Below are 27384 nucleotides of genomic sequence, written 5' to 3' on the forward strand. Positions count from 1 at the left end.
CACCCATGAAAGCACCCACCCCAGTTACTATGGAGGCTTTGGGGGAACTCATGGCAGACCACCATAGAAAGATAGCTGCAGATGTGGCCCTACTCAGGGAAGATTTTAAACTTGTCACAGTCAGGCTGGGAGCTGTGGAAGGCACCGCCAATAATCACACAACGCAGATTGCAGAATTACAAGCGGCAGTACATGGCCTAAAGCAGCAGACCCTGCTCCACGAGCAGCTACTTGCCTCCCAAGAGGATAAACTTCGCCGGAACAACATAAAACTTAGGGGAGTCCTGGACTCCGTCCCAGAGGCGGAACTACCACATCTGGCCAGAAGGCTTCTCACCACGCTAGTGACCCCGAGAACAGCCAAGGCGATCACCCTCGATGGCATATTCCGCCTACCAAAGTCCGCGAGAGCCCCACAAACCGCCACAGGGGACCTCATAGTCCGGTTTCAATCCATCAGTGACAAGCAAGCAATCATGGCAGCAGTTAGAGGCCAACCGACACTTACCTTCGAGGGGATGGCACTTTCCTTTTTCTCTGATCTCTCAGGGGGGACATTGGCGTGGAGGAGATCCCTGGGCCCATTCACATCCCTCCTACGACAACACCAAATCCGGTACCGCTGGGGACCAGGGCGCACCCTTCTGGTTGACCGAGGAGGCAGCTCTCACATGGTCCATAACATGCAGGAGGCCACGGAGGCACTGGGACTATTGAACCTCCCCACGACTGCGCTCACTACAGCGACAGACACAGCTGGACCCACGCGCACACTAGGGAGGAACGCAGCCGCCGCACCGGAATTTGTCCCTCGACGACCACCTGCAAACCCATATGCGGCAGCCACTACATGAACTGGAGCCCGGTACTGTGGGACTCACTTTAGGGCATGCCCCCCACCGTCGACCATTTGCATAAGACTCTACACATGTTACAGTTGAGAACATTTTAAGTGTTAACTTTGCAACCACGGAAATAGTTTATTTTTATTTTTCTTCTTCTTCACTAACCTCACTAGAATGCGCCTAATAACTTCCTGCTCACGCATATGTTGACATACGTTGTGCACACAATCTCTTACAGCTTAAAGGCTTCTTATGCAATACCACATATACACTAGACCCGCTACTCACTGTACTCCTAAACAAGTTAAAACGTATTGAATCTTGGACATATTTCAGGAGCACCCACACTATTACAGGCATCCAAAGGCACTTTCACGCCATTTATCTATGGCCCCACCTGAGCTTCCCCTCGGGGTTACAGGCGCTACCTGACCGGCACAAGGGGACGCTAAACTACTCGCTATAGACAGAAACAGGGTAGATAGAACGCAAGGGCCACCAGCTCATCTCAGGGTTATACAGCAGGGCCCACACTACGCAGTACAGCTCCCTTCAGCATAGAACAAATAACATGCACGCCCATGCATGGCGCATCATTATGTTCCAGGACCGAGCTTTAGGTCACCTACGATATGCGGACAACTACTGCCCCCCACAGCCACATCAGCTTCACCCCTCATATGCCGCAGCTAAGCGCCCTGCGAATATTATTCTCACATTGTTTCAATGTCATATGTCCAACGATGGACAACTTAATTAATGCCAAAGTTATGTTTAGCTTATTCATCGTTTTAATGTTTTCAGTTTTGCGAGAGATAACCTAGAGAAAACACTCTCACTTGATAGTTAGCTGGTTTCTGCTTATTTTCAGTAGACATACTCGATGACCATGCATTCACTTATACCCACAAAAATGTGCAAGGAATCTGTATACCACGGCACTGTTACCTCATGTAAGTTTAAATTGGGCTTGTACCGCTGTCGTGGCGCAACAAGCCTGCTATGTTCATGATTTGCACAATAAAATAAAGATTGACAAAAAAAAAAAAAAAAAAAAAAAAAAAAAAAAAAAAACTATATCCCTAGAATGGTAGCAAAATACCATAGAAAGAAAAATGAGGATTTACAGTAAACCACAGCCAATCGCTTAATTGTACTCATGGAAATTGGATTTTTACACTTCTTTCTAAATGCATGGAATAACTGGTCTAATATAGTAAATATGATCTTAGGACTAATCGTCAACAAAAATGATTTAAACTAAAAATTCTTTTTAAAAATCCATCTACCAAGACATTACAAAAAGTATGCTTAATGTTGCAGATGAGAGGAGATGCTGTATCTGAGGATCAATTAAAGGAAACTGAGGGAAGGTCCTGGTTTAATATAAAATACCCCAAGTCAGATGCTTTGCCCAAGGGCAGGGAACTCTGTAACATGATTTTAAGCAACTCTGTGTAGTGTAGGAAACAAAAACTTAAAATCTCAAGGCAAAACCTATACTACAAGTAAGAGATGTGAACTTACTAATAATATTGAATACTCTTAAGAATCTTGAGAAGATTATGGCAAATATACTTACGTAGTTTGTTTCCTGAGAAGCAGCCTCAGTGACACTCCATTGTATAAACAAATTGGGTGTAATGGTCCCAGCAGGTGTATAAGTACAGTACAGGGTAACATTTTCTCCCACAGTTACATTTATTGCGGGGTTTTGAATGGTCACTGTCACAGAGGACACCAAACCTACAACTGAAGAAAGTACCTGTTAGATAAGTGCATTTTTTATTTTAAGTACAAACATGGTTATTTACTGCATTCCGAATTCTCTCAAACTAATTCCGATTGGCATACCTGAGGCAAAAATTTCAGAACTGTGACTGTAGCAGAGTTGGAGAATCTGTCTGAAGAAGCTATTTTTACCTCAGTTTTGGCATTCAGAATGAATTCTCATAAAATGTGTTCTTTAGTGAATAACCCATAAAAGGCTTTCCATAGGCTATCAATGACTACCTCCATAATTTATGACTATTGCTACTATTTTATAGGTCATGGTTTGAATAATTACATACGTTTATATGCCATCTTTGTTCTTTCTACGCAACGATGATTATAAAGTTATGTTGCATTTTTTTTTACACTGAAATAGCTATAAAATAGTCTATGAATACTTTTTAAAAAAATGAATATTGTTAATTAAAAAAAAAAAAAAAAAAAAAAAAAAGAAGGTGTGGGGAGCTGCAGTGAGTGTGCTGCTCAGGCAGTGTGTGTTATAGGAGGTGTGGGGAGCTGCAGTGAGGATAGGGGGGAGAAAAACCTTAAACTTGGTGAAGTCCAGTGTCAGAGCAGAGGGAGAGCTAAACGGGGATTTATTGTGAACTGTGAATCATGTGAAAGCGTTATAGTTTGTATTTTCTAAAGGCAAGCGGGACTATGGAATCAAATGGGCAAATCTGCCAAAGAAAAAGGAGAAATGTTAGGAGTCCACACCTAATTCCTGCATTCTCTGACTTGCGTTGTTCCTTCCTGTTCACAGTTCCTGAGCTGCTGTCCCAGACACATGTTCTGATTGAGAGACAACGTCTCCTGGAGGCTCATGTCAACCTGCGTGATCTGGAAAGTCTGCGGGATGATGTGCTGTACAGACTACAAAGAGTGGGACCGCTTTCAGCTGCTGAGAATGGAGGAGATGCCACAGAACTAGTAGAGCAGTTTTTTGCTGGGGTACAGAATCTAAGCGAAGAGCTGGGTCAAACCATATTCTCACTAGCCAGTTCATCGTTGAGCTTGGCATGTTCAGATCCAACTCTGTTAGTGTCGGCTGTCCGAATCATTGAACGCGAGGAGTCTTTGGATTTAGTAATGTCAGGAGGATCACCAACATCAGGGCGGCCCAAGCGTTGGAGGGAAAGTTTCTTCCAAACATTTGAAAGAGGGGTGTGTGAAAGGCTGCTGCCGTCGAGCCTAGATGAGGAAAGTGTCAGTCCTGCAGGCCTTGCATGTCATCTCCAGGAGCTGCAGGATAGGTTGTTGGCAGAATTGCAGGCGGTGAGCTCGATACTAACACCATGTGTTCCACCACATTATGAACTGAGCCGAACTGTGGCTTTAATGTGCCACCGAGCTGTCTCCCGCCACGCTCGTGATATTTTGAACATTGACCTTACTCACCCATCCCTATACTTTGTGCTTCACTGGATTCTGAATGTGTACCCTAGGTAAACCGAAAACATGTTCATGTACATATCTGGGGTCTGCTTATTTTACATGCGTATGGATAAAGGAAAGTTATCTGGATGTCATTCGTTTCACCCAAAAAAATGTTTACGTTTTAAATGGTGTTAAACACAATGGACTGCTTTTGTTTCTATTTTGCAGTGAGGATTTGATGGCCCATCCCGATCTAGCGTCTGAGGTGGATTTGTCTGAGTTGGGACCTCTTGTTTCTCCCGAAATCATGGAAGAGCAACTGAATCGCTACACTCGCAGTGTTAGGGTAAGTGCGAGCACAAGTGGCCCCTTTATTTAGCAGTGTTAGCACTGACTTAAAAGACAGTGAATGATAGACCTCTCTGGATCCAGTGGATTCTCACATAGAATGCATTAAATGGTGGGGACATCTCTCTGGATCCAGTAGATTCTCACATAGAATGCATTAAATGGTGGGGACATCTCTCTGGATCCAGTGGATTCTCACATAGAATGCATTAAATGGTGGGGACATCTCTCTGGATCCAGTAGATTCTCACATAGAATGCATTAAATGGTGGGGACATCTCTCTGGATAAAGTGGATTCTCACATAGAATGCATTAAATGGTGGGGACATCTCTCTGGATCCAGTAGATTCTCACATAGAATGCATTAAATGGTGGGGACATCTCTCTGGATCCAGTGGATTCTCACATAGAATGCATTAAATGGTGGGGACATCTCTCTGGATCCAGTGGATTCTCACATAGAATGCATTAAATGGTGGGGACATCTCTCTGGATCCAGTGGATTCTCACATAGAATGCATTAAATGGTGGGGACATCTCTCTGGATCCAGTGGATTCTCACATAGAATGCATTAAATGGTGGGGACATCTCTCTGGATCCAGTGGATTCTCACATAGAATGCATTAAATGGTGGGGACATCTCTCTGGATCCAGTGGATTCTCACATAGAGTGCATTAAATGGTGGGGACATCTCTCTGGATCCAGTAGATTCTCACATAGAATGCATTAAATGGTGGGGACATCTCTTTGGATCCAGTGGATTCTCACATAGAATGCATTAAATAGTGGGGACATCTCTCTGGATCCAGTAGATTCTCACATAGAATGCAACAATGATGGGGACATCTCTCTGGATCCAGGGGATTCTCGCATAGAAAGCAACAATGATGGGGACATCTCTCTGGATCCAGTGGATTCTCACATAGAATGCAATAATGGTGGGGACATCTCTCTGGATCCAGTAGATTCTCACATAGAATGCATTAAATGGTGGGGACATCTCTCTGGATCCAGTGGATTCTCACATAGAATGCATTAAATGGTGGGGACATCTCTCTGGATCCAGTGGATTCTCACATAGAATGCATTAAATGGTGGGGACATCTCTCTGGATCCAGTGAATTCTCACATAGAATGCATTAAATGGTGGGGACATCTCTCTGGATCCAGTGGATTCTCACATAGAATGCATTAAATGGTGGGGACATCTCTCTGGATCCAGTGGATTCTCACATAGAATGCATTAAATGGTGGGGACATCTCTCTGGATCCAGTGGATTCTCACATAGAATGCATTAAATGGTGGGGACATCTCTCTGGATCCAGTGGATTCTCACATAGAATGCATTAAATGGTGGGGACATCTCTCTGGATCCAGTGGATTCTCACATAGAATGCATTAAATGGTGGGGACATCTCTCTGGATCCAGTGGATTCTCACATAGAATGCATTAAATGGTGGGGACATCTCTCTGGATCCAGTAGATTCTCACATAGAATGCATTAAATGGTGGGGACATCTCTCTGGATCCAGTGGATTCTCACATAGAATGCATTAAATGGTGGGGACATCTCTCTGGATCCAGTGGATTCTCACATAGAATGCATTAAATGGTGGGGACATCTCTCTGGATCCAGTGGATTCTCACATAGAATGCATTAAATGGTGGGGACATCTCTCTGGATCCAGTGGATTCTCACATAGAATGCATTAAATGGTGGGGACATCTCTCTGGATCCAGTGGATTCTCACATAGAATGCATTAAATGGTGGGGACATCTCTCTGGATCCAGTGGATTCTCACATAGAATGCATTAAATGGTGGGGACATCTCTCTGGATCCAGTGGATTCTCACATAGAATGCATTAAATGGTGGGGACATCTCTCTGGATCCAGTGGATTCTCACATAGAGTGCATTAAATGGTGGGGACATCTCTCTGGATCCAGTAGATTCTCACATAGAATGCATTAAATGGTGGGGACATCTCTCTGGATCCAGTGGATTCTCACATAGAATGCATTAAATAGTGGGGACATCTCTCTGGATCCAGTAGATTCTCACATAGAATGCAACAATGATGGGGACATCTCTCTGGATCCAGGGGATTCTCGCATAGAAAGCAACAATGATGGGGACATCTCTCTGGATCCAGTGGATTCTCACATAGAATGCAATAATGGTGGGGACATCTCTCTGGATCCAGTAGATTCTCACATAGAATGCATTAAATGGTGGGGACATCTCTCTGGATCCAGTGGATTCTCACATAGAATGCATTAAATGGTGGGGACATCTCTCTGGATCCAGTGGATTCTCACATAGAATGCATTAAATGGTGGGGACATCTCTCTGGATCCAGTGGATTCTCACATAGAATGCATTAAATGGTGGGGACATCTCTCTGGATCCAGTGGATTCTCACATAGAATGCATTAAATGGTGGGGACATCTCTCTGGATAAAGTGGATTCTCACATAGAATGCATTAAATGGTGGGGACATCTCTCTGGATCCAGTAGATTCTCACATAGAATGCATTAAATGGTGGGGACATCTCTCTGGATCCAGTGGATTCTCACATAGAATGCATTAAATGGTGGGGACATCTCTCTGGATCCAGTGGATTCTCACATAGAATGCATTAAATGGTGGGGACATCTCTCTGGATCCAGTGGATTCTCACATAGAATGCATTAAATGGTGGGGACATCTCTCTGGATCCAGTGGATTCTCACATAGAAAGCAACAATGATGGGGACATCTCTCTGGATCCAGTGGATTCTCACATAGAATGCAATAATGGTGGGGACATCTCTCTGGATCCAGTAGATTCTCACATAGAATGCATTAAATGGTGGGGACATCTCTCTGGATCCAGTGGATTCTCACATAGAATGCATTAAATGGTGGGGACCTCTCTGGATCCAGTGGATTCTCACATAGAATGCATTAAATGGTGGGGACATCTCTCTGGATCCAGTAGATTATCTCACCTGAAAATGTAATAAATGGTGATGGAGACATCTCTTGATTTAGTGGATGTTTCTTATTGAATTTTGGGGACATCTCTCTGGATGAAAGCCTGTAGGTAGGGATAGATTAGGTGTAGATATTTCATCCTATCTCACTATTTTTCAGGCTTGCTTGAGTCAGTGGATGCAGAAAGCACTGGAAGCAGAGTATGCAGACTGGTTCAGGGAGCAGGAGCCTGATAAAGACCAGGACGGGCTCTTCATTTCCAGTCTACAGCAACTGATCATGCAAGTGAGAATTTTTACAATGTTAATTTTACACACATTACTTGTGATGATTGCTGTTCAAGGCTTGGGCACAGTGTCTAGGTGCCAGTTTGCTTGGACACTGTGCCAGGTAGACTGCCCCTCCCAGGAATATGTGCTAGTTCCTAGAGGGGCAGTGTACCCGGCACAGTGTCTCTAGGTGCCAGTATGCGTGTTCTTGGGAGGGACAGTCTAGCCGGCACAGTGTCTAGGTGCTAGTTTGCTTGGACACTGTACCAGCTAGACTGCCCCTCCCAGGAATATGTGCTGGTTTACTTGTTCCTAAGAGGGGCAGTGTACCCGGCACAGTGTCTCTAGATGCCAGTATGCTTGTTCTTGGCAGGGACAATCTAGCCGGCACAGTGTCTAGGTGCCAGTTTCTTGTTCATGGGAGGGACAGTCTAGCCGGAACAGTGTCTGGCTACCAGTTTGCTTGTTCCTGGGAGGGGCAGGTTGGCTGACATTTTACATGTTTTTAGAACTTTGACTTGATTTAATATCATCCAAATTTTGACTAGCTGTACTATATAAATGGGTCGACTGGTAGAAATAAAATTCTAAATTTATTACAAACGCGTAAAATAGTTTGTGTGCAGTTGCAATATATCGTTGGTGATCTCAGATTTCCATTGGGAGAGTGGAAGTGCTGTGGTTCCTTTAAAGCAGCTTTTGGCTCCCTGGACACTGGGCTATACTCACCTCTTCAACGTTAGCCAGCCTTCATTGGTTGAGGATAAGGATATGAACATCTGACAGGGAGTCCTAAGGGCAGTGAGGGAATGTCACAGAACCCTGGAGAAGGTGGACTGAGATATTCCACTCAAAACACTTTCAGTCCTCTGGAAACTTCCAGATTCTAGAAAATGTAGGGAACGTAACATCTGCACCATTCCAGATCCTTGGAGACAATGGCTCCAAACCATCCTTCAGAATGTCGTCCAATCTCAGGAGTCCTGTATGGAATCTAAGAGAGATGTAAAAATAAAGACTCTGGCGTATGATATTAGCGGCTCTGTGACTGGCCAGCCCTGCCTTGTTGTCCCCGATGCTGCTGAGGCTCCATGATAAAAGCTCCTCCATGTAATGCTGATTTCCTTTTATTGGGTGTAGATGATGTCAACGAGTGATGTGTTTCTTTCAGTTAGACTAGTTTGTCAATTTACTTTGATATGTGTACATATTCTATGAATTTGTATTTTTAAATGTTTTGCATCAATATTGGCTGTTAGAGCAATGGTAATGTCACTGATTTAGAACTATTAAATTCAGGTTCAAATATCAGTCAGATTCGGTGGAACACATTACACTAGATAAATTATAATAATAATTCTCGCAGTTGTTCATGTGTAGATACAGCTGTTTTGCCCTTAATAATTATGCATGAATTTTAGCCATGAAATTGGCAAAGATAAATTGTCACCATTTACATACTTTGCCACTGCTATGGTCTGCACCATATAGATTTTGATTACTGAGCACAGTTGGGACATGGGGGGTATCTGTTAAGCAATAGCTGCCCAGTCACTAGTTTTTTTTGTTTTTTTAACTACAGTGAGCAGCTACTGGCTGTTCACTGTTTAGTATTCATACCCAGAGCCAGAATACCCATAAGACAACCAAGCAAGCCCCCTCTTGCCCCAGCAATGGTGGAGTTGGTAAACCTCCTTCCCTGGTTGTCCGTGGTTCATGCAGTTCTGAACTGGACCACCAAGGATCCCACCAGACTACCAAGCAATCGACTGGACCACTAGGGGATGTATTTCCTACCCCTCCCCCTTCCTGCACAAATGCCTCTTTATATAAAAATGTAAATGGCGTTACAGTGCAGGGAGACTGTATTTAACACAGCCTCCTCATATACTGTCACTCCCCCTCACACACTTCTTACCATGTCACACTTGTCACAATCACCACCAAAAAAAGACACATCCAGATATGCACATACACAGGTACTTCATATATGATACACAGACACACTCTGCATCCCACTCAACAGCTCTCAGCCACAAGCAACACTCAGCCATTACACACGCTCTCTCATGGACATGCTCTTACTGTTTAGTAGAGTTTTTTATGAATGAAAACCCGTTTATCAACAGCTTTTTGCTGTTAATTTTGATGAGGGTTAATAAATGCTTGATAAATTATATTGAATCGCAGATTTAAATTTTTTCAATGAAAACGTTTTTAAAATTGACGAAAAGTTGAAGTTGAACCAAAATTTATAGGCTCTGGCAAAGCTTAAAATTGCTTATCTTAAATCACTCCAAACTGCTAAAAGGCTAACTGGGAGCCGAAACACTAACTTTACTTTTATTTTACTATTTCTCAAATGAAATTAAAACAACACGGTATCTACAATAACGACATGTCTGCTGTCTCATGGAGACCTTTCATACAAGCTACACATTGTATTTCAGATGCTCTCAGAAAACATTGGGCTGGCCTCGGCTTTGGGCACAGGTCTAGAGAGCCGGGTGAGGACAGCAGCTGTGCACGAGATGGATAACTGCCTGGTCTGGTAAGAAATATCCTTCCAATATACAGCTAATCCAGTGACAGGTCCTATCACACCGGGAATCCATCCCATATACAGCTAATACAGTGACTGGTCCTATCACACCGGGTATCCATCCCATATACAGCTAATACAGTGACAGGTCCCATCACACCGGGTATCCATCCCATATACAGCTAATACAGTGACTGGTCCTATCACATTGGGAATCCATCCCATATACAGCTAATCCAGTGACAGGTCCCATCACACCGGGTATCCATCCCATATACAGCTAATACAGTGACTGCTCCCATCACACCGGGTATCCATCCCATATACAGCTAATACAGTGACTGGTCCTATCACATTGGGAATCCATCCCATATACAGCTAATACAGTGACAGGTCCTATCACACCGGGTATCCATCCCATATACAGCTAATACAGTGACTGGTCCTATCACATTGGGAATCCATCCCATATACAGCTAATCCAGTGACAGGTCCTATCACACCGGGTATCCATCCCATATACAGCTAATACAGTGACTGGTCCTATCACACCGGAAATCCATCCCATATACAGCTAATACAGTGACTGGTCCTATCACACCGGGAATCCATCCCATATACAGCTAATACAGTGACTGGTCCTATCACACCGGAAATCCATCCCATATACAGCTAATACAGTGACTGGTCCTATCACATTGGGAATCCATCCCATATACAGCTAATACAGTGACTGGTCCTATCACACCGGAAATCCATCCCATATACAGCTAATACAGTGACTGGTCCTATCACACCGGGAATCCATCCCATATACAGCTAATACAGTGACTGGTCCTATCACACCGGGAATCCATCCCATATACAGCTAATACAGTGACTGGTCCTATCACACCGGGAATCCATCCCATATACAGCTAATACAGTGACTGGTCCTATCACACCGGGAATCCATCCCATATACAGCTAATACAGTGACTGGTCCTATCACATTGGGAATCCATCCCATATACAGCGAATACAGTGACTGGTCCTATCACACCGGGAATCCATCCCATATACAGCTAATACAGTGACTGGTCCTATCACACCGGGAATCCATCCCATGTACAGCTAATACAGTGACTGGTCCTATCACACCGGAAATCCATCCCATATACAGCTAATACAATGACTGGTCCTATCACACCGGGAATCCATCCCATATACAGCTAATACAGTGACTGGTCCTATCACACCGGGAATCCATCCCATATACAGCTAATACAGTGACTGGTCCTATCACACCGGGAATCCATCCCATATACAGCTAATACAGTGACTGGTCCTATCACACCGGGAATCCATCCCATATACAGCTAATACAGTGACTGGTCCTATCACATTGGGAATCCATCCCATATACAGCGAATACAGTGACTGGTCCTATCACACCGGGAATCCATCCCATATACAGCTAATACAGTGACTGGTCCTATCACACCGGGAATCCATCCCATGTACAGCTAATACAGTGACTGGTCCTATCACACCGGAAATCCATCCCATATACAGCTAATACAATGACTGGTCCTATCACACCGGGAATCCATCCCATATACAGCTAATACAGTGACTGGTCCTATCACACCGGGAATCCATCCCATATACAGCTAATACAGTGACTGGTCCTATCACACTGGGAATCCATCCCATATACAGCTAATACAATGACTGGTCCTATCACACCGGGAATCCATCCCATGTACAGCTAATACAGTGACTGGTCCTATCACACCGGAAATCCATCCCATATACAGCTAATACAGTGACTGGTCCTATCACACCGGGAATCCATCCCATGTACAGCTAATACAGTGACTGGTCCTATCACACTGGGAATCCATCCCATATACAGCTAATACAATGACTGGTCCTATCACACCGGGAATCCATCCCATGTACAGCTAATACAGTGACTGGTCCCATCACACCGGAAATCCATCCCATATACAGCTAATACAATGACTGGTCCTATCACACCGGGAATCCATCCCATATACAGCTAATACAGTGACTGGTCCTATCACACTGGGAATCCATCCCATATACAGCTAATACAATGACTGGTCCTATCACACCGGGAATCCATCCCATGTACAGCTAATACAGTGACTGGTCCTATCACATTGGGAATCCATCCCATATACCGCGAATACAGTGACTGGTCCTATCACACCGGGAATCCATCCCATATACAGCTAATACAGTGACTGGTCCTATCACACCGGGAATCCATCCCATATACAGCTAATACAATGACTGGTCCTATCACATTGGGAATCCATCCCATATACAGCGAATACAGTGACTGGTCCTATCACACCGGGAATCCATCCCATGTACAGCTAATACAGTGACTGGTCCTATCACACCGGAAATCCATCCCATATACAGCTAATACAATGACTGGTCCTATCACACCGGGAATCCATCCCATATACAGCTAATACAGTGACTGGTCCTATCACACTGGGAATCCATCCCATATACAGCTAATACAATGACTGGTCCTATCACACCGGGAATCCATCCCATGTACAGCTAATACAGTGACTGGTCCTATCACATTGGGAATCCATCCCATATACCGCGAATACAGTGACTGGTCCTATCACACCGGGAATCCATCCCATATACAGCTAATACAGTGACTGGTCCTATCACACCGGGAATCCATCCCATATACAGCTAATACAATGACTGGTCCTATCACATTGGGAATCCATCCCATATACAGCGAATACAGTGACTGGTCCTATCACACCGGGAATCCATCCCATGTACAGCTAATACAGTGACTGGTCCTATCACACCGGAAATCCATCCCATATACAGCTAATACAGTGACTGGTCCTATCACACCGGGAATCCATCCCATATACAGCTAATACAATGACTGGTCCTATCACACCGGGAATCCATCCCATATACAGCTAATACAATGACTGGTCCTATCACATTGGGAATCCATCCCATATACAGCGAATACAGTGACTGGTCCTATCACACCGGGAATCCATCCCATATACAGCTAATACAGTGACTGGTCCTATCACACCGGAAATCCATCCCATATACAGCTAATACAGTGACTGGTCCTATCACACCGGGAATCCATCCCATATACAGCTAATACAGTGACTGGTCCTATCACACCGGGAATCCATCCCATATACAGATAATACAATGACTGGTCCTATCACACCGGGAATCCATCCCATATACAGCTAATACAGTGACTGGTCCTATCACACCGGAAATCCATCCCATATACAGCTAATACAGTGACAGGTCCTATCACACCGGGAATCCATCCCATATACAGCTAATACAGTGACTGGTCCTATCACACCGGGAATCCATCCCATATACAGCTAATACAATGACTGGTCCTATCACACAGGGAATCCATCCCATATACAGCTAATACAGTGACTGGTCCTATCACACCGGGAATCCATCCCATATACAGCTAATACAATGACTGGTCCTATCACACCGGGAATCCATCCCATATACAGCTAATACAGTGACTGGTCCTATCACACCGGGAATCCATCCCATATACAGCTAATACAATGACTGGTCCTATCACACCGGGAATCCATCCCATATACAGCTAATACAGTGACTGGTCCTATCACACCGGAAATCCATCCCATATACAGCTAATACAGTGACAGGTCCTATCACACCGGGAATCCATCCCATATACAGCTAATACAGTGACTGGTCCTATCACACCGGGAATCCATCCCATATACAGCTAATACAATGACTGGTCCTATCACACCGGGAATCCATCCCATATACAGCTAATACAGTGACTGGTCCTATCACACCGGGAATCCATCCCATATACAGCTAATACAATGACTGGTCCTATCACACCGGGAATCCATCCCATATACAGCTAATACAGTGACTGGTCCTATCACACCGGGAATCCATCCCATATACAGCTAATACAATGACTGGTCCTATCACACCGGGAATCCATCCCATATACAGCTAATACAGTGACTGGTCCTATCACACCGGGAATCCATCCCATATACAGGTAATACAATGACAGGTCCTATCACACCGGGAATCCATCCCATATACAGCTAATACAGTGACTGGTCCTATCACACCGGGAATCCATCCCATATACAGCTAATACAGTGACTGGTCCTATCACACCGGGAATCCATCCCATATACAGCTAATACAGTGACTGGTCCTATCACACCGGGAATCCATCCCATATACAGCTAATACAGTGACTGGTCCTATCACACCGGGAATCCATCCCATATACAGCTAATACAGTGACTGGTCCTATCACACCGGGAATCCATCCCATATACAGCGAATACAGTGACTGGTCCTATCACACCGGGAATCCATCCCATATACAGCTAATACAGTGACTGGTCCTATCACACCGGGAATCCATCCCATATACAGCTAATACAGTGACTGGTACTATCACACCGGGAATCCATCCCATATACAGCTAATACAGTGACTGGTCCTATCACACCGGGAATCCATCCCATATACAGCTAATACAGTGACTGGTCCTATCACATTGGGAATCCATCCCATATACAGCTAATACAGTGACTGGTCCTATCACACCGGGAATCCATCCCATATACAGCGAATACAGTGACTGGTCCTATCACACCGGGAATCCATCCCATATACAGCTAATACAGTGACTGGTCCTATCACACCGGGAATCCATCCCATATACAGCTAATACAGTGACTGGTACTATCACACCGGGAATCCATCCCATATACAGCTAATACAGTGACTGGTCCTATCACACCGGGAATCCATCCCATATACAGCTAATACAGTGACTGGTCCTATCACATTGGGAATCCATCCCATATACAGCTAATACAGTGACTGGTCCTATCACACCGGGAATCCATCCCATATACAGCGAATACAGTGACTGGTCCTATCACACCGGGAATCCATCCCATATACAGCTAATACAGTGACTGGTCCTATCACACCGGGAATCCATCCCATGTACAGCTAATACAGTGACTGGTCCTATCACACCGGAAATCCATCCCATATACAGCTAATACAATGACTGGTCCTATCACACCGGGAATCCATCCCATATACAGCTAATACAGTGACTGGTCCTATCACACCGGGAATCCATCCCATATACAGCTAATACAGTGACTGGTCCTATCACACTGGGAATCCATCCCATATACAGCTAATACAATGACTGGTCCTATCACACCGGGAATCCATCCCATGTACAGCTAATACAGTGACTGGTCCTATCACACCGGAAATCCATCCCATATACAGCTAATACAGTGACTGGTCCTATCACACCGGGAATCCATCCCATGTACAGCTAATACAGTGACTGGTCCTATCACACTGGGAATCCATCCCATATACAGCTAATACAATGACTGGTCCTATCACACCGGGAATCCATCCCATGTACAGCTAATACAGTGACTGGTCCTATCACACCGGGAATCCATCCCATATACAGCTAATACAATGACTGGTCCTATCACACCGGGAATCCATCCCATATACAGCTAATACAGTGACTGGTCCTATCACACTGGGAATCCATCCCATATACAGCTAATACAATGACTGGTCCTATCACACCGGGAATCCATCCCATGTACAGCTAATACAGTGACTGGTCCTATCACATTGGGAATCCATCCCATATACCGCGAATACAGTGACTGGTCCTATCACACCGGGAATCCATCCCATATACAGCTAATACAGTGACTGGTCCTATCACACCGGGAATCCATCCCATATACAGCTAATACAATGACTGGTCCTATCACATTGGGAATCCATCCCATATACAGCGAATACAGTGACTGGTCCTATCACACCGGGAATCCATCCCATGTACAGCTAATACAGTGACTGGTCCTATCACACCGGAAATCCATCCCATATACAGCTAATACAGTGACTGGTCCTATCACACCGGGAATCCATCCCATATACAGCTAATACAATGACTGGTCCTATCACACCGGGAATCCATCCCATATACAGCTAATACAATGACTGGTCCTATCACATTGGGAATCCATCCCATATACAGCGAATACAGTGACTGGTCCTATCACACCGGGAATCCATCCCATGTACAGCTAATACAGTGACTGGTCCTATCACACCGGAAATCCATCCCATATACAGCTAATACAGTGACTGGTCCTATCACACCGGGAATCCATCCCATATACAGCTAATACAGTGACTGGTCCTATCACACCGGGAATCCATCCCATATACAGATAATACAATGACTGGTCCTATCACACTGGGAATCCATCCCATATACAGCTAATACAATGACTGGTCCTATCACACCGGGAATCCATCCCATATACAGCTAATACAATGACTGGTCCTATCACACTGGGAATCCATCCCATATACAGCCAATACAGTGACTGGTCCTATCACACCGGGAATCCATCCCATATACAGCTAATACAATGACTGGTCCTATCACACCGGGAATCCATCCCATATACAGGTAATACAATGACAGGTCCTATCACACCGGGAATCCATCCCATATACAGCTAATACAATGACTGGTCCTATCACACCGGGAATCCATCCCATATACAGCTAATACAATGACTGGTTCTATCACACTGGGAATCCATCCCATATACAGCTAATACAGTGACTGGTCCTATCACACCGGGAATCCATCCCATATACAGCTAATACAATGACTGGTCCTATCACACCGGGAATCCATCCCATATACAGCTAATACAGTGACTGGTCCTATCACACCGGGAATCCATCCCATATACAGCTAATACAATGACTGGTCCTATCACACCGGGAATCCATCCCATATACAGCTAATACAGTGACTGGTCCTATCACACCGGGAATCCATCCCATATACAGCTAATACAATGACTGGTCCTATCACACCGGGAATCCATCCCATATACAGCTAATACAGTGACTGGTCCTATCACACCGGAAATCCATCCCATATACAGCTAATACAGTGACAGGTCCTATCACACCGGGAATCCATCCCATATACAGCTAATACAGTGACTGGTCCTATCACACCGGGAATCCATCCCATATACAGCTAATACAATGACTGGTCCTATCACACCGGGAATCCATCCCATGTACAGCTAATACAGTGACTGGTCCTATCACACCGGAAATCCATCCCATATACAGCTAATACAATGACTGGTCCTATCACACCGGGAATCCATCCCATATACAGCTAATACAGTGACTGGTCCTATCACACTGGGAATCCATCCCATATACAGCTAATACAATGACTGGTCCTATCACACCGGGAATCCATCCCATATACAGCTAATACAATGACTGGTCCTATCACACCGGGAATCCATCCCATGTACAGCTAATACAGTGACTGGTCCTATCACACCGGGAATCCATCCCATATACAGCTAATACAGTGACTGGTCCTATCACACCGGGAATCCATCCCATATACAGCTAATACAATGACTGGTCCTATCACATTGGGAATCCATCCCATATACAGCGAATACAGTGACTGGTCCTATCACACCGGGAATCCATCCCATGTACAGCTAATACAGTGACTGGTCCTATCACACCGGAAATCCATCCCATATACAGCTAATACAATGACTGGTCCTATCACACCGGGAATCCATCCCATATACAGCTAATACAGTGACTGGTCCTATCACACTGGGAATCCATCCCATATACAGCTAATACAATGACTGGTCCTATCACACCGGGAATCCATCCCATGTACAGCTAATACAGTGACTGGTCCTATCACATTGGGAATCCATCCCATATACCGCGAATACAGTGACTGGTCCTATCACACCGGGAATCCATCCCATATACAGCTAATACAGTGACTGGTCCTATCACACCGGGAATCCATCCCATATACAGCTAATACAATGACTGGTCCTATCACATTGGGAATCCATCCCATATACAGCGAATACAGTGACTGGTCCTATCACACCGGGAATCCATCCCATGTACAGCTAATACAGTGACTGGTCCTATCACACCGGAAATCCATCCCATATACAGCTAATACAGTGACTGGTCCTATCACACCGGGAATCCATCCCATATACAGCTAATACAATGACTGGTCCTATCACACCGGGAATCCATCCCATATACAGCTAATACAATGACTGGTCCTATCACATTGGGAATCCATCCCATATACAGCGAATACAGTGACTGGTCCTATCACACCGGAAATCCATCCCATATACAGCTAATACAGTGACTGGTCCTATCACACCGGGAATCCATCCCATATACAGCTAATACAGTGACTGGTCCTATCACACCGGGAATCCATCCCATATACAGATAATACAATGACTGGTCCTATCACACCGGGAATCCATCCCATATACAGCTAATACAGTGACTGGTCCTATCACACCGGAAATCCATCCCATATACAGCTAATACAGTGACAGGTCCTATCACACCGGGAATCCATCCCATATACAGCTAATACAGTGACTGGTCCTATCACACCGGGAATCCATCCCATATACAGCTAATACAATGACTGGTCCTATCACACCGGGAATCCATCCCATATACAGCTAATACAGTGACTGGTCCTATCACACCGGGAATCCATCCCATATACAGCTAATACAATGACTGGTCCTATCACACCGGGAATCCATCCCATATACAGCTAATACAGTGACTGGTCCTATCACACCGGGAATCCATCCCATATACAGCTAATACAATGACTGGTCCTATCACACCGGGAATCCATCCCATATACAGCTAATACAGTGACTGGTCCTATCACACCGGAAATCCATCCCATATACAGCTAATACAGTGACAGGTCCTATCACACCGGGAATCCATCCCATATACAGCTAATACAGTGACTGGTCCTATCACACCGGGAATCCATCCCATATACAGCTAATACAATGACTGGTCCTATCACACCGGGAATCCATCCCATATACAGCTAATACAGTGACTGGTCCTATCACACCGGGAATCCATCCCATATACAGCTAATACAATGACTGGTCCTATCACACCGGGAATCCATCCCATATACAGCTAATACAGTGACTGGTCCTATCACACCGGGAATCCATCCCATATACAGCTAATACAATGACTGGTCCTATCACACCGGGAATCCATCCCATATACAGCTAATACAGTGACTGGTCCTATCACACCGGGAATCCATCCCATATACAGGTAATACAATGACAGGTCCTATCACACCGGGAATCCATCCCATATACAGCTAATACAGTGACTGGTCCTATCACACCGGGAATCCATCCCATATACAGCTAATACAGTGACTGGTCCTATCACACCGGGAATCCATCCCATATACAGCTAATACAGTGACTGGTCCTATCACACCGGGAATCCATCCCATATACAGCTAATACAGTGACTGGTCCTATCACACCGGGAATCCATCCCATATACAGCTAATACAGTGACTGGTCCTATCACACCGGGAATCCATCCCATATACAGCGAATACAGTGACTGGTCCTATCACACCGGGAATCCATCCCATATACAGCTAATACAGTGACTGGTCCTATCACACCGGGAATCCATCCCATATACAGCTAATACAGTGACTGGTACTATCACACCGGGAATCCATCCCATATACAGCTAATACAGTGACTGGTCCTATCACACCGGGAATCCATCCCATATACAGCTAATACAGTGACTGGTCCTATCACATTGGGAATCCATCCCATATACAGCTAATACAGTGACTGGTCCTATCACACCGGGAATCCATCCCATATACAGCGAATACAGTGACTGGTCCTATCACACCGGGAATCCATCCCATATACAGCTAATACAGTGACTGATCCTATCACACCGGGAATCCATCCCATATACAGCTAATACAGTGACTGGTACTATCACACCGGGAATCCATCCCATATACAGCTAATACAGTGACTGGTCCTATCACACCGGGAATCCATCCCATATACAGCTAATACAGTGACTGGTCCTATCACATTGGGAATCCATCCCATATACAGCTAATACAGTGACTGGTCCTATCACACCGGGAATCCATCCCATATACAGCGAATACAGTGACTGGTCCTATCACACCGGGAATCCATCCCATATACAGCTAATACAGTGACTGGTCCTATCACACCGGGAATCCATCCCATGTACAGCTAATACAGTGACTGGTCCTATCACACCGGAAATCCATCCCATATACAGCTAATACAATGACTGGTCCTATCACACCGGGAATCCATCCCATATACAGCTAATACAGTGACTGGTCCTATCACACCGGGAATCCATCCCATATACAGCTAATACAGTGACTGGTCCTATCACACTGGGAATCCATCCCATATACAGCTAATACAATGACTGGTCCTATCACACCGGGAATCCACCCCATGTACAGCTAATACAGTGACTGGTCCTATCACACCGGAAATCCATCCCATATACAGCTAATACAGTGACTGGTCCTATCACACCGGGAATCCATCCCATGTACAGCTAATACAGTGACTGGTCCTATCACACTGGGAATCCATCCCATATACAGCTAATACAATGACTGGTCCTATCACACCGGGAATCCATCCCATGTACAGCTAATACAGTGACTGGTCCTATCACACCGGAAATCCATCCCATATACAGCTAATACAATGACTGGTCCTATCACACCGGGAATCCATCCCATATACAGCTAATACAATGACTGGTCCTATCACACTGGGAATCCATCCCATATACAGCTAATACAATGACTGGTCCTATCACACCGGGAATCCATCCCATGTACAGCTAATACAGTGACTGGTCCTATCACATTGGGAATCCATCCCATATACCGCGAATACAGTGACTGGTCCTATCACACCGGGAATCCATCCCATATACAGCTAATACAGTGACTGGTCCTATCACACCGGGAATCCATCCCATATACAGCTAATACAATGACTGGTCCTATCACATTGGGAATCCATCCCATATACAGCGAATACAGTGACTGGTCCTATCACACCGGGAATCCATCCCATGTACAGCTAATACAGTGACTGGTCCTATCACACCGGAAATCCATCCCATATACAGCTAATACAGTGACTGGTCCTATCACACCGGGAATCCATCCCATATACAGCTAATACAATGACTGGTCCTATCACACCGGGAATCCATCCCATATACAGCTAATACAATGACTGGTCCTATCACATTGGGAATCCATCCCATATACAGCGAATACAGTGACTGGTCCTATCACACCGGGAATCCATCCCATGTACAGCTAATACAGTGACTGGTCCTATCACACCGGAAATCCATCCCATATACAGCTAATACAGTGACTGGTCCTATCACACCGGGAATCCATCCCATATACAGCTAATACAGTGACTGGTCCTATCACACCGGGAATCCATCCCATATACAGATAATACAATGACTGGTCCTATCACACTGGGAATCCATCCCATATACAGCTAATACAATGACTGGTCCTATCACACCGGGAATCCATCCCATATACAGCTAATACAATGACTGGTCCTATCACACTGGGAATCCATCCCATATACAGCCAATACAGTGACTGGTCCTATCACACCGGGAATCCATCCCATATACAGCTAATACAATGACTGGTCCTATCACACCGGGAATCCATCCCATATACAGGTAATACAATGACAGGTCCTATCACACCGGGAATCCATCCCATATACAGCTAATACAATGACTGGTCCTATCACACCGGGAATCCATCCCATATACAGCTAATACAATGACTGGTTCTATCACACTGGGAATCCATCCCATATACAGCTAATACAATGACTGGTCCTATCACACCGGGAATCCATCCCATATACAGCTAATACAGTGACTGGTCCTATCACACCGGGAATCCATCCCATATACAGCTAATACAATGACTGGTCCTATCACACCGGGAATCCATCCCATATACAGCTAATACAGTGACTGGTCCTATCACACCGGAAATCCATCCCATATACAGCTAATACAGTGACAGGTCCTATCACACCGGGAATCCATCCCATATACAGCTAATACAGTGACTGGTCCTATCACACCGGGAATCCATCCCATATACAGCTAATACAATGACTGGTCCTATCACACCGGGAATCCATCCCATATACAGCTAATACAGTGACTGGTCCTATCACACCGGGAATCCATCCCATATACAGCTAATACAATGACTGGTCCTATCACACCGGGAATCCATCCCATATACAGCTAATACAGTGACTGGTCCTATCACACCGGGAATCCATCCCATATACAGCTAATACAATGACTGGTCCTATCACACCGGGAATCCATCCCATATACAGCTAATACAGTGACTGGTCCTATCACACCGGAAATCCATCCCATATACAGCTAATACAGTGACAGGTCCTATCACACCGGGAATCCATCCCATATACAGCTAATACAGTGACTGGTCCTATCACACCGGGAATCCATCCCATATACAGGTAATACAATGACAGGTCCTATCACACCGGGAATCCATCCCATATACAGCTAATACAGTGACTGGTCCTATCACACCGGGAATCCATCCCATATACAGCTAATACAGTGACTGGTCCTATCACACCGGGAATCCATCCCATATACAGCTAATACAGTGACTGGTCCTATCACACCGGGAATCCATCCCATATACAGCTAATACAGTGACTGGTCCTATCACACCGGGAATCCATCCCATATACAGCTAATACAATGACAGGTCCTATCACACCGGGAATCCATCCCATATACAGCTAATACAGTGACTGGTCCTATCACACCGGGAATCCATCCCATATACAGCTAATACAGTGACTGGTCCTATCACACCGGGAATCCATCCCATATACAGCTAATACAGTGACTGGTCCTATCACACCGGGAATCCATCCCATATACAGCTAATACAGTGACTGGTCCTATCACACCGGGAATCCATCCCATATACAGCTAATACAGTGACTGGTCCTATCACACCGGGAATCCATCCCATATACAGCGAATACAGTGACTGGTCCTATCACACCGGGAATCCATCCCATATACAGCTAATACAGTGACTGGTCCTATCACACCGGGAATCCATCCCATATACAGCTAATACAGTGACTGGTACTATCACACCGGGAATCCATCCCATATACAGCTAATACAGTGACTGGTCCTATCACACCGGGAATCCATCCCATATACAGCTAATACAGTGACTGGTCCTATCACATTGGGAATCCATCCCATATACAGCTAATACAGTGACTGGTCCTATCACACTGGGAATCCATCCCATATACAGCTAATACAGTGACTGGTCCTATCACATTGGGAATCCATCCCATATACAGCTAATACAATGACTGGTCCTATCACACCGGGAATCCATCCCATATACAGCGAATACAGTGACTGGTCCTATCACACCGGGAATCCATCCCATATACAGCTAATACAGTGACTGGTCCTATCACACCGGGAATCCATCCCATATACAGCTAATACAGTGATTGGTTTTATAACACAAATTACATTTTGTAATTTTTTTTTTATTTATTGACTGATTAAAAAAATAATTTTCTTGTACGGTTTGCCTGCACGGCTTTTAAGGAGCCTTGTAGAATAATCGGTGGAAGTAAAAGTCCAGACTGGTTATTTCCACTCTCTGTGTCTGTAAGCTTGTTATACATTTCAGGTTACGAGAGGCTCTCATAAAATACGGAATTGAGCACATGAGAGACAGAACGGTCCCACCATTTTATATACCCTACCTGATAGCTACGATAAATGGCTGCCTGGCTCTAAGGTAGGTCCCTAAACTACAATATGGAAAACTCTATTTTTCTTTTTGACATCCTTTTTTTTTTTTCTATGTAATGTGGAAAATCCAGACTTAAGTAAGAAATGTCTGCGTATACATGTATATAAATGGTATAAGATTTCACATGGAATGTCGAGTGAACGGCACTTATTGTTTTAGAAAATAACATATGAAAAGAAAACCATAGAGTACAAAAGGTGCGCTGTGCCTTTAAAAAATATACAAAGTTATAAAGTGCTAACAATGATAATGCCCACAATAGTAAATATATATATATATATAAAATGCAACTCACAGTGTAGTATAAAGTGCAGAAAGGATAAATAACTGAGTGGAAAACCTGTGCATAAATGAAAATATAGTAAAAAAGCTTACAGTAATCTTACAACCCCGGAGTCGCTTGGTATTCTCCCAGGGATAAGATGAAACAATGCAAATAAATAGAAAGGGAAAAAATATAGTGTAATACTGCAACACTTCCATATGAAAGATCTGTAAATGAATATAATAATAATAATAATTAACTCACAAGGAGAGAGCAGGGGAAGTCTGCTTGGTCCTATAACTCCCTATAACTGAGGACTGGAGTATGGTAGATGATCCGGATAGTTGTTGGATAAGTAGAAATTCTCTCTTTATTTAACATAAAGTGATATAGCTCTTTCCTGGCTGATCATGGCAGCATTTAAAGGACCACTCTAGTGCCAGGAAAGCATACTCGTTTTCCTGGCACTAGAGTGCCCTGAGGGTGCCCCCACCCTCAGGGACCCCCTCCCGCCCGGCTCTGGAAAGGGGAAAGGGGTTAAACCTTACCTTTTTCCAGCGCTGGGCGGAGAGATCTCCTCCTGCTCTCCTCCTCCGATCCTCCTCTTCTCCTCCCCGTCGGCTGAATGCGCACGCGCGGCAAGAGCTGCGCGCGCATTCAGCCGGTCACATAGGAAAGCATTCATAATGCTTTCCTATGGACGCTGGCGTGCTCTCACTGTGAAAATCACAGTGAGAAGCACGCAAGCGCCTCTAGCGGCTGTCAATGAGACAGCCACTAGAGGACATAGGGGGAAGGCTTAACCCATTCATAAACATAGCAGTTTCTCTGAAACTGCTATGTTTATTAAAAAATGGGTTAACCCTAGAAGGACCTGGCACCCAGACCACCTCATTAAGCTGAAGTGGTCTGGGTGCCTAGAGTGGTCCTTTAACATATGGGTTTAGCTCCTCCCTCTAACCCTCAGGACAGGAAACACAATCAATTAAACAATTAAGCCTACCTTCCCCTAGTATATAAGGTACCCCAGTATCCTCCTCACCTCAGTCTTTCCCTGTCCTCCTAGCCCTAGGACGGTTATATATATTTTTTATTTCTCTCAGTTTGTCTGAATAATTTATTTATATATTTTTGCTCACCTGACCATGTTTGATATGGTCTTGTCCCTGTGGAGGTCAGCCTCCCTCCTCAGGAAGCCCAGGCACATGTAGCCCAATCTCCAAGGAGTTGGGAACCCCTGGGAGCCTGGGTGGTTAGTTCCCCAGGCTGTTGGAATCCTCTGGTGCCCTGTGAGTGCTGCAGACCTCGATCAGACGATCAGCAGAACGGTAAGACGCCCGCACATGCGCAATGCGCACAACCGGACTCAGAGTGATTTTTGCCCTTTTCCAAAATGGCGGTTTTGCGGTCTCGCGACCAACGTGCGCATGTGCGATCCTTTAAAGGTACAGAGCGGGAAATTTGAAATGGCGGTATTCAGCTTAAAAAACGCTCGTTTCCTTTCCCTTTAACCCCTTAAGGACACATGACATGTGTGACATGTCATGATTCCCTTTTATTCCAGAAGTTTGGTCCTTAAGGGGTTAAAGATACAGTGCTCTATTAGGCTGTTCTTAACGCTCTGCAGGTAAGATAATTTACTTATCTTTTATAATCATCAAAATGTTTGGGCTGGGAATACATTACCTATTTTTTTTAATGTTCTTAACCCTACAGTCAGTATGGATCCATCATCCCCTTCTGCAAAATCAACGAGATCTGCAATAGGTCATAAGCAGGGCTGGATTAAGAGCACACTGGGCCTGGTGCTGACAATTATGATGGGCCTAATTACGGAATCTTATCGACCAAAAACACTAAAACAGTCATACCTCCCAAGCGTCATGTGTCTGATGGAGATGGTGCTGGAGGGAAACTCATAGGATTCAGCTATAAGAAAACACATACTCTATGCTAATCTCTCTCTAATTTATGCTTTCATCTTTCAAGTAAATCCATACCCCCTAACAGCAGTGTCCAGTGAAGCAGGAAGTCAATGGACGGGGTAAAAGGGTGGGCCACTGGTGCGAATCACGTAACCAGAACTGCCAAAAGGGGAGAACATGCCCAAAAAGGGGGCATGTCTGTCCAAAGAATTTGAAGGACAGCCTGGCATGAATGCATGTCAGGCTGCCCGCCAATAATGCAGGCTGTCCAACTAAGGGCATACTATGCAGGCAGCACCCTGAGCTTGACATAAATGTGTCTAATGATGCGCTAACTCCATGCTTTCTAAGGACTGTCCCCTAGCACTCGCTGGTCCACTTGTCTCCTTACCTTCTTACTAGCAGGCAGAAGTTCCTGGTATATAGTCTGGGACAGAGAAAAGGTGTATGTAGTGAGTGTAAAAGAAAGGGGACATGCCACAGTGTTAGAGAAACCAAAGTCTGCATTATCTAAACTAATTTTATTGTCAGCCAGTCCACACAAGTTTTGTTCACATACATCCCTCTTAAGCTTCCAAACTTAAAGGGACACTGTAGTCACCAGAAAAACTAAAGCTTATTGTATTTGTTCTGGTAAGTAGAATCATTCCATTCAGGCCTTTTGCAGTAAACACTGTCTTTTCAGAGAAAATAACTCCACTGGCCACTCATTAGATGGCTGCTAGAGGTGCTTCCTGTGGCAGTACTGCCTAGTGTGCAGCACTGCCATTCAGTGTCTCCACCCTCTGCATGCAGACACTGAACTTCCCTCATAGAGATGCATTGATTCAATGCATCTCTATGAGAAGATGCTGATTGGCCAGGGCTATGTTGAACTTGTGCTGGCTCTGCCCCTGATCTGCCTAGTTGACAGTCTCAGCCAATCCTATGGGGAAGTATTGTAATTTGCTCAGACCACCACTTCTGATGATGTCAGCAGACAGTCAGTTCAGAGGCAGATCCAGCAGCATATTTTACTATATTTAG

General features: G+C 44.7%; 1 protein-coding gene across 3 annotated transcripts in view; it reads left to right on the forward strand.

Annotated features, from left to right (window-relative positions):
• EXOC3L1 (exocyst complex component 3 like 1) overlaps positions 1–27384 on the forward strand; it is a 51516-nt gene that overhangs the window by 6078 nt on the left and 18054 nt on the right. For 2 of the 3 annotated variants that reach the window (XM_063437690.1, XM_063437691.1), the window contains exons 4-8: positions 3382–4063; positions 4224–4341; positions 7488–7613; positions 10048–10148; positions 24043–24153. In XM_063437690.1, coding sequence (XP_063293760.1) covers positions 3382–4063; positions 4224–4341; positions 7488–7613; positions 10048–10148; positions 24043–24153 — 1138 coding nt within the window. The remainder of the gene's footprint in view (positions 1–3381; positions 4064–4223; positions 4342–7487; positions 7614–10047; positions 10149–24042; positions 24154–27384) is intronic. The other variant, XM_063437692.1, reaches the window with a different exon arrangement.

The sequence above is a fragment of the Pelobates fuscus genome, chromosome 12, assembly GCF_036172605.1.
Source record: "Pelobates fuscus isolate aPelFus1 chromosome 12, aPelFus1.pri, whole genome shotgun sequence".
Classification (NCBI taxonomy): Eukaryota; Metazoa; Chordata; class Amphibia; order Anura; family Pelobatidae; genus Pelobates; species Pelobates fuscus.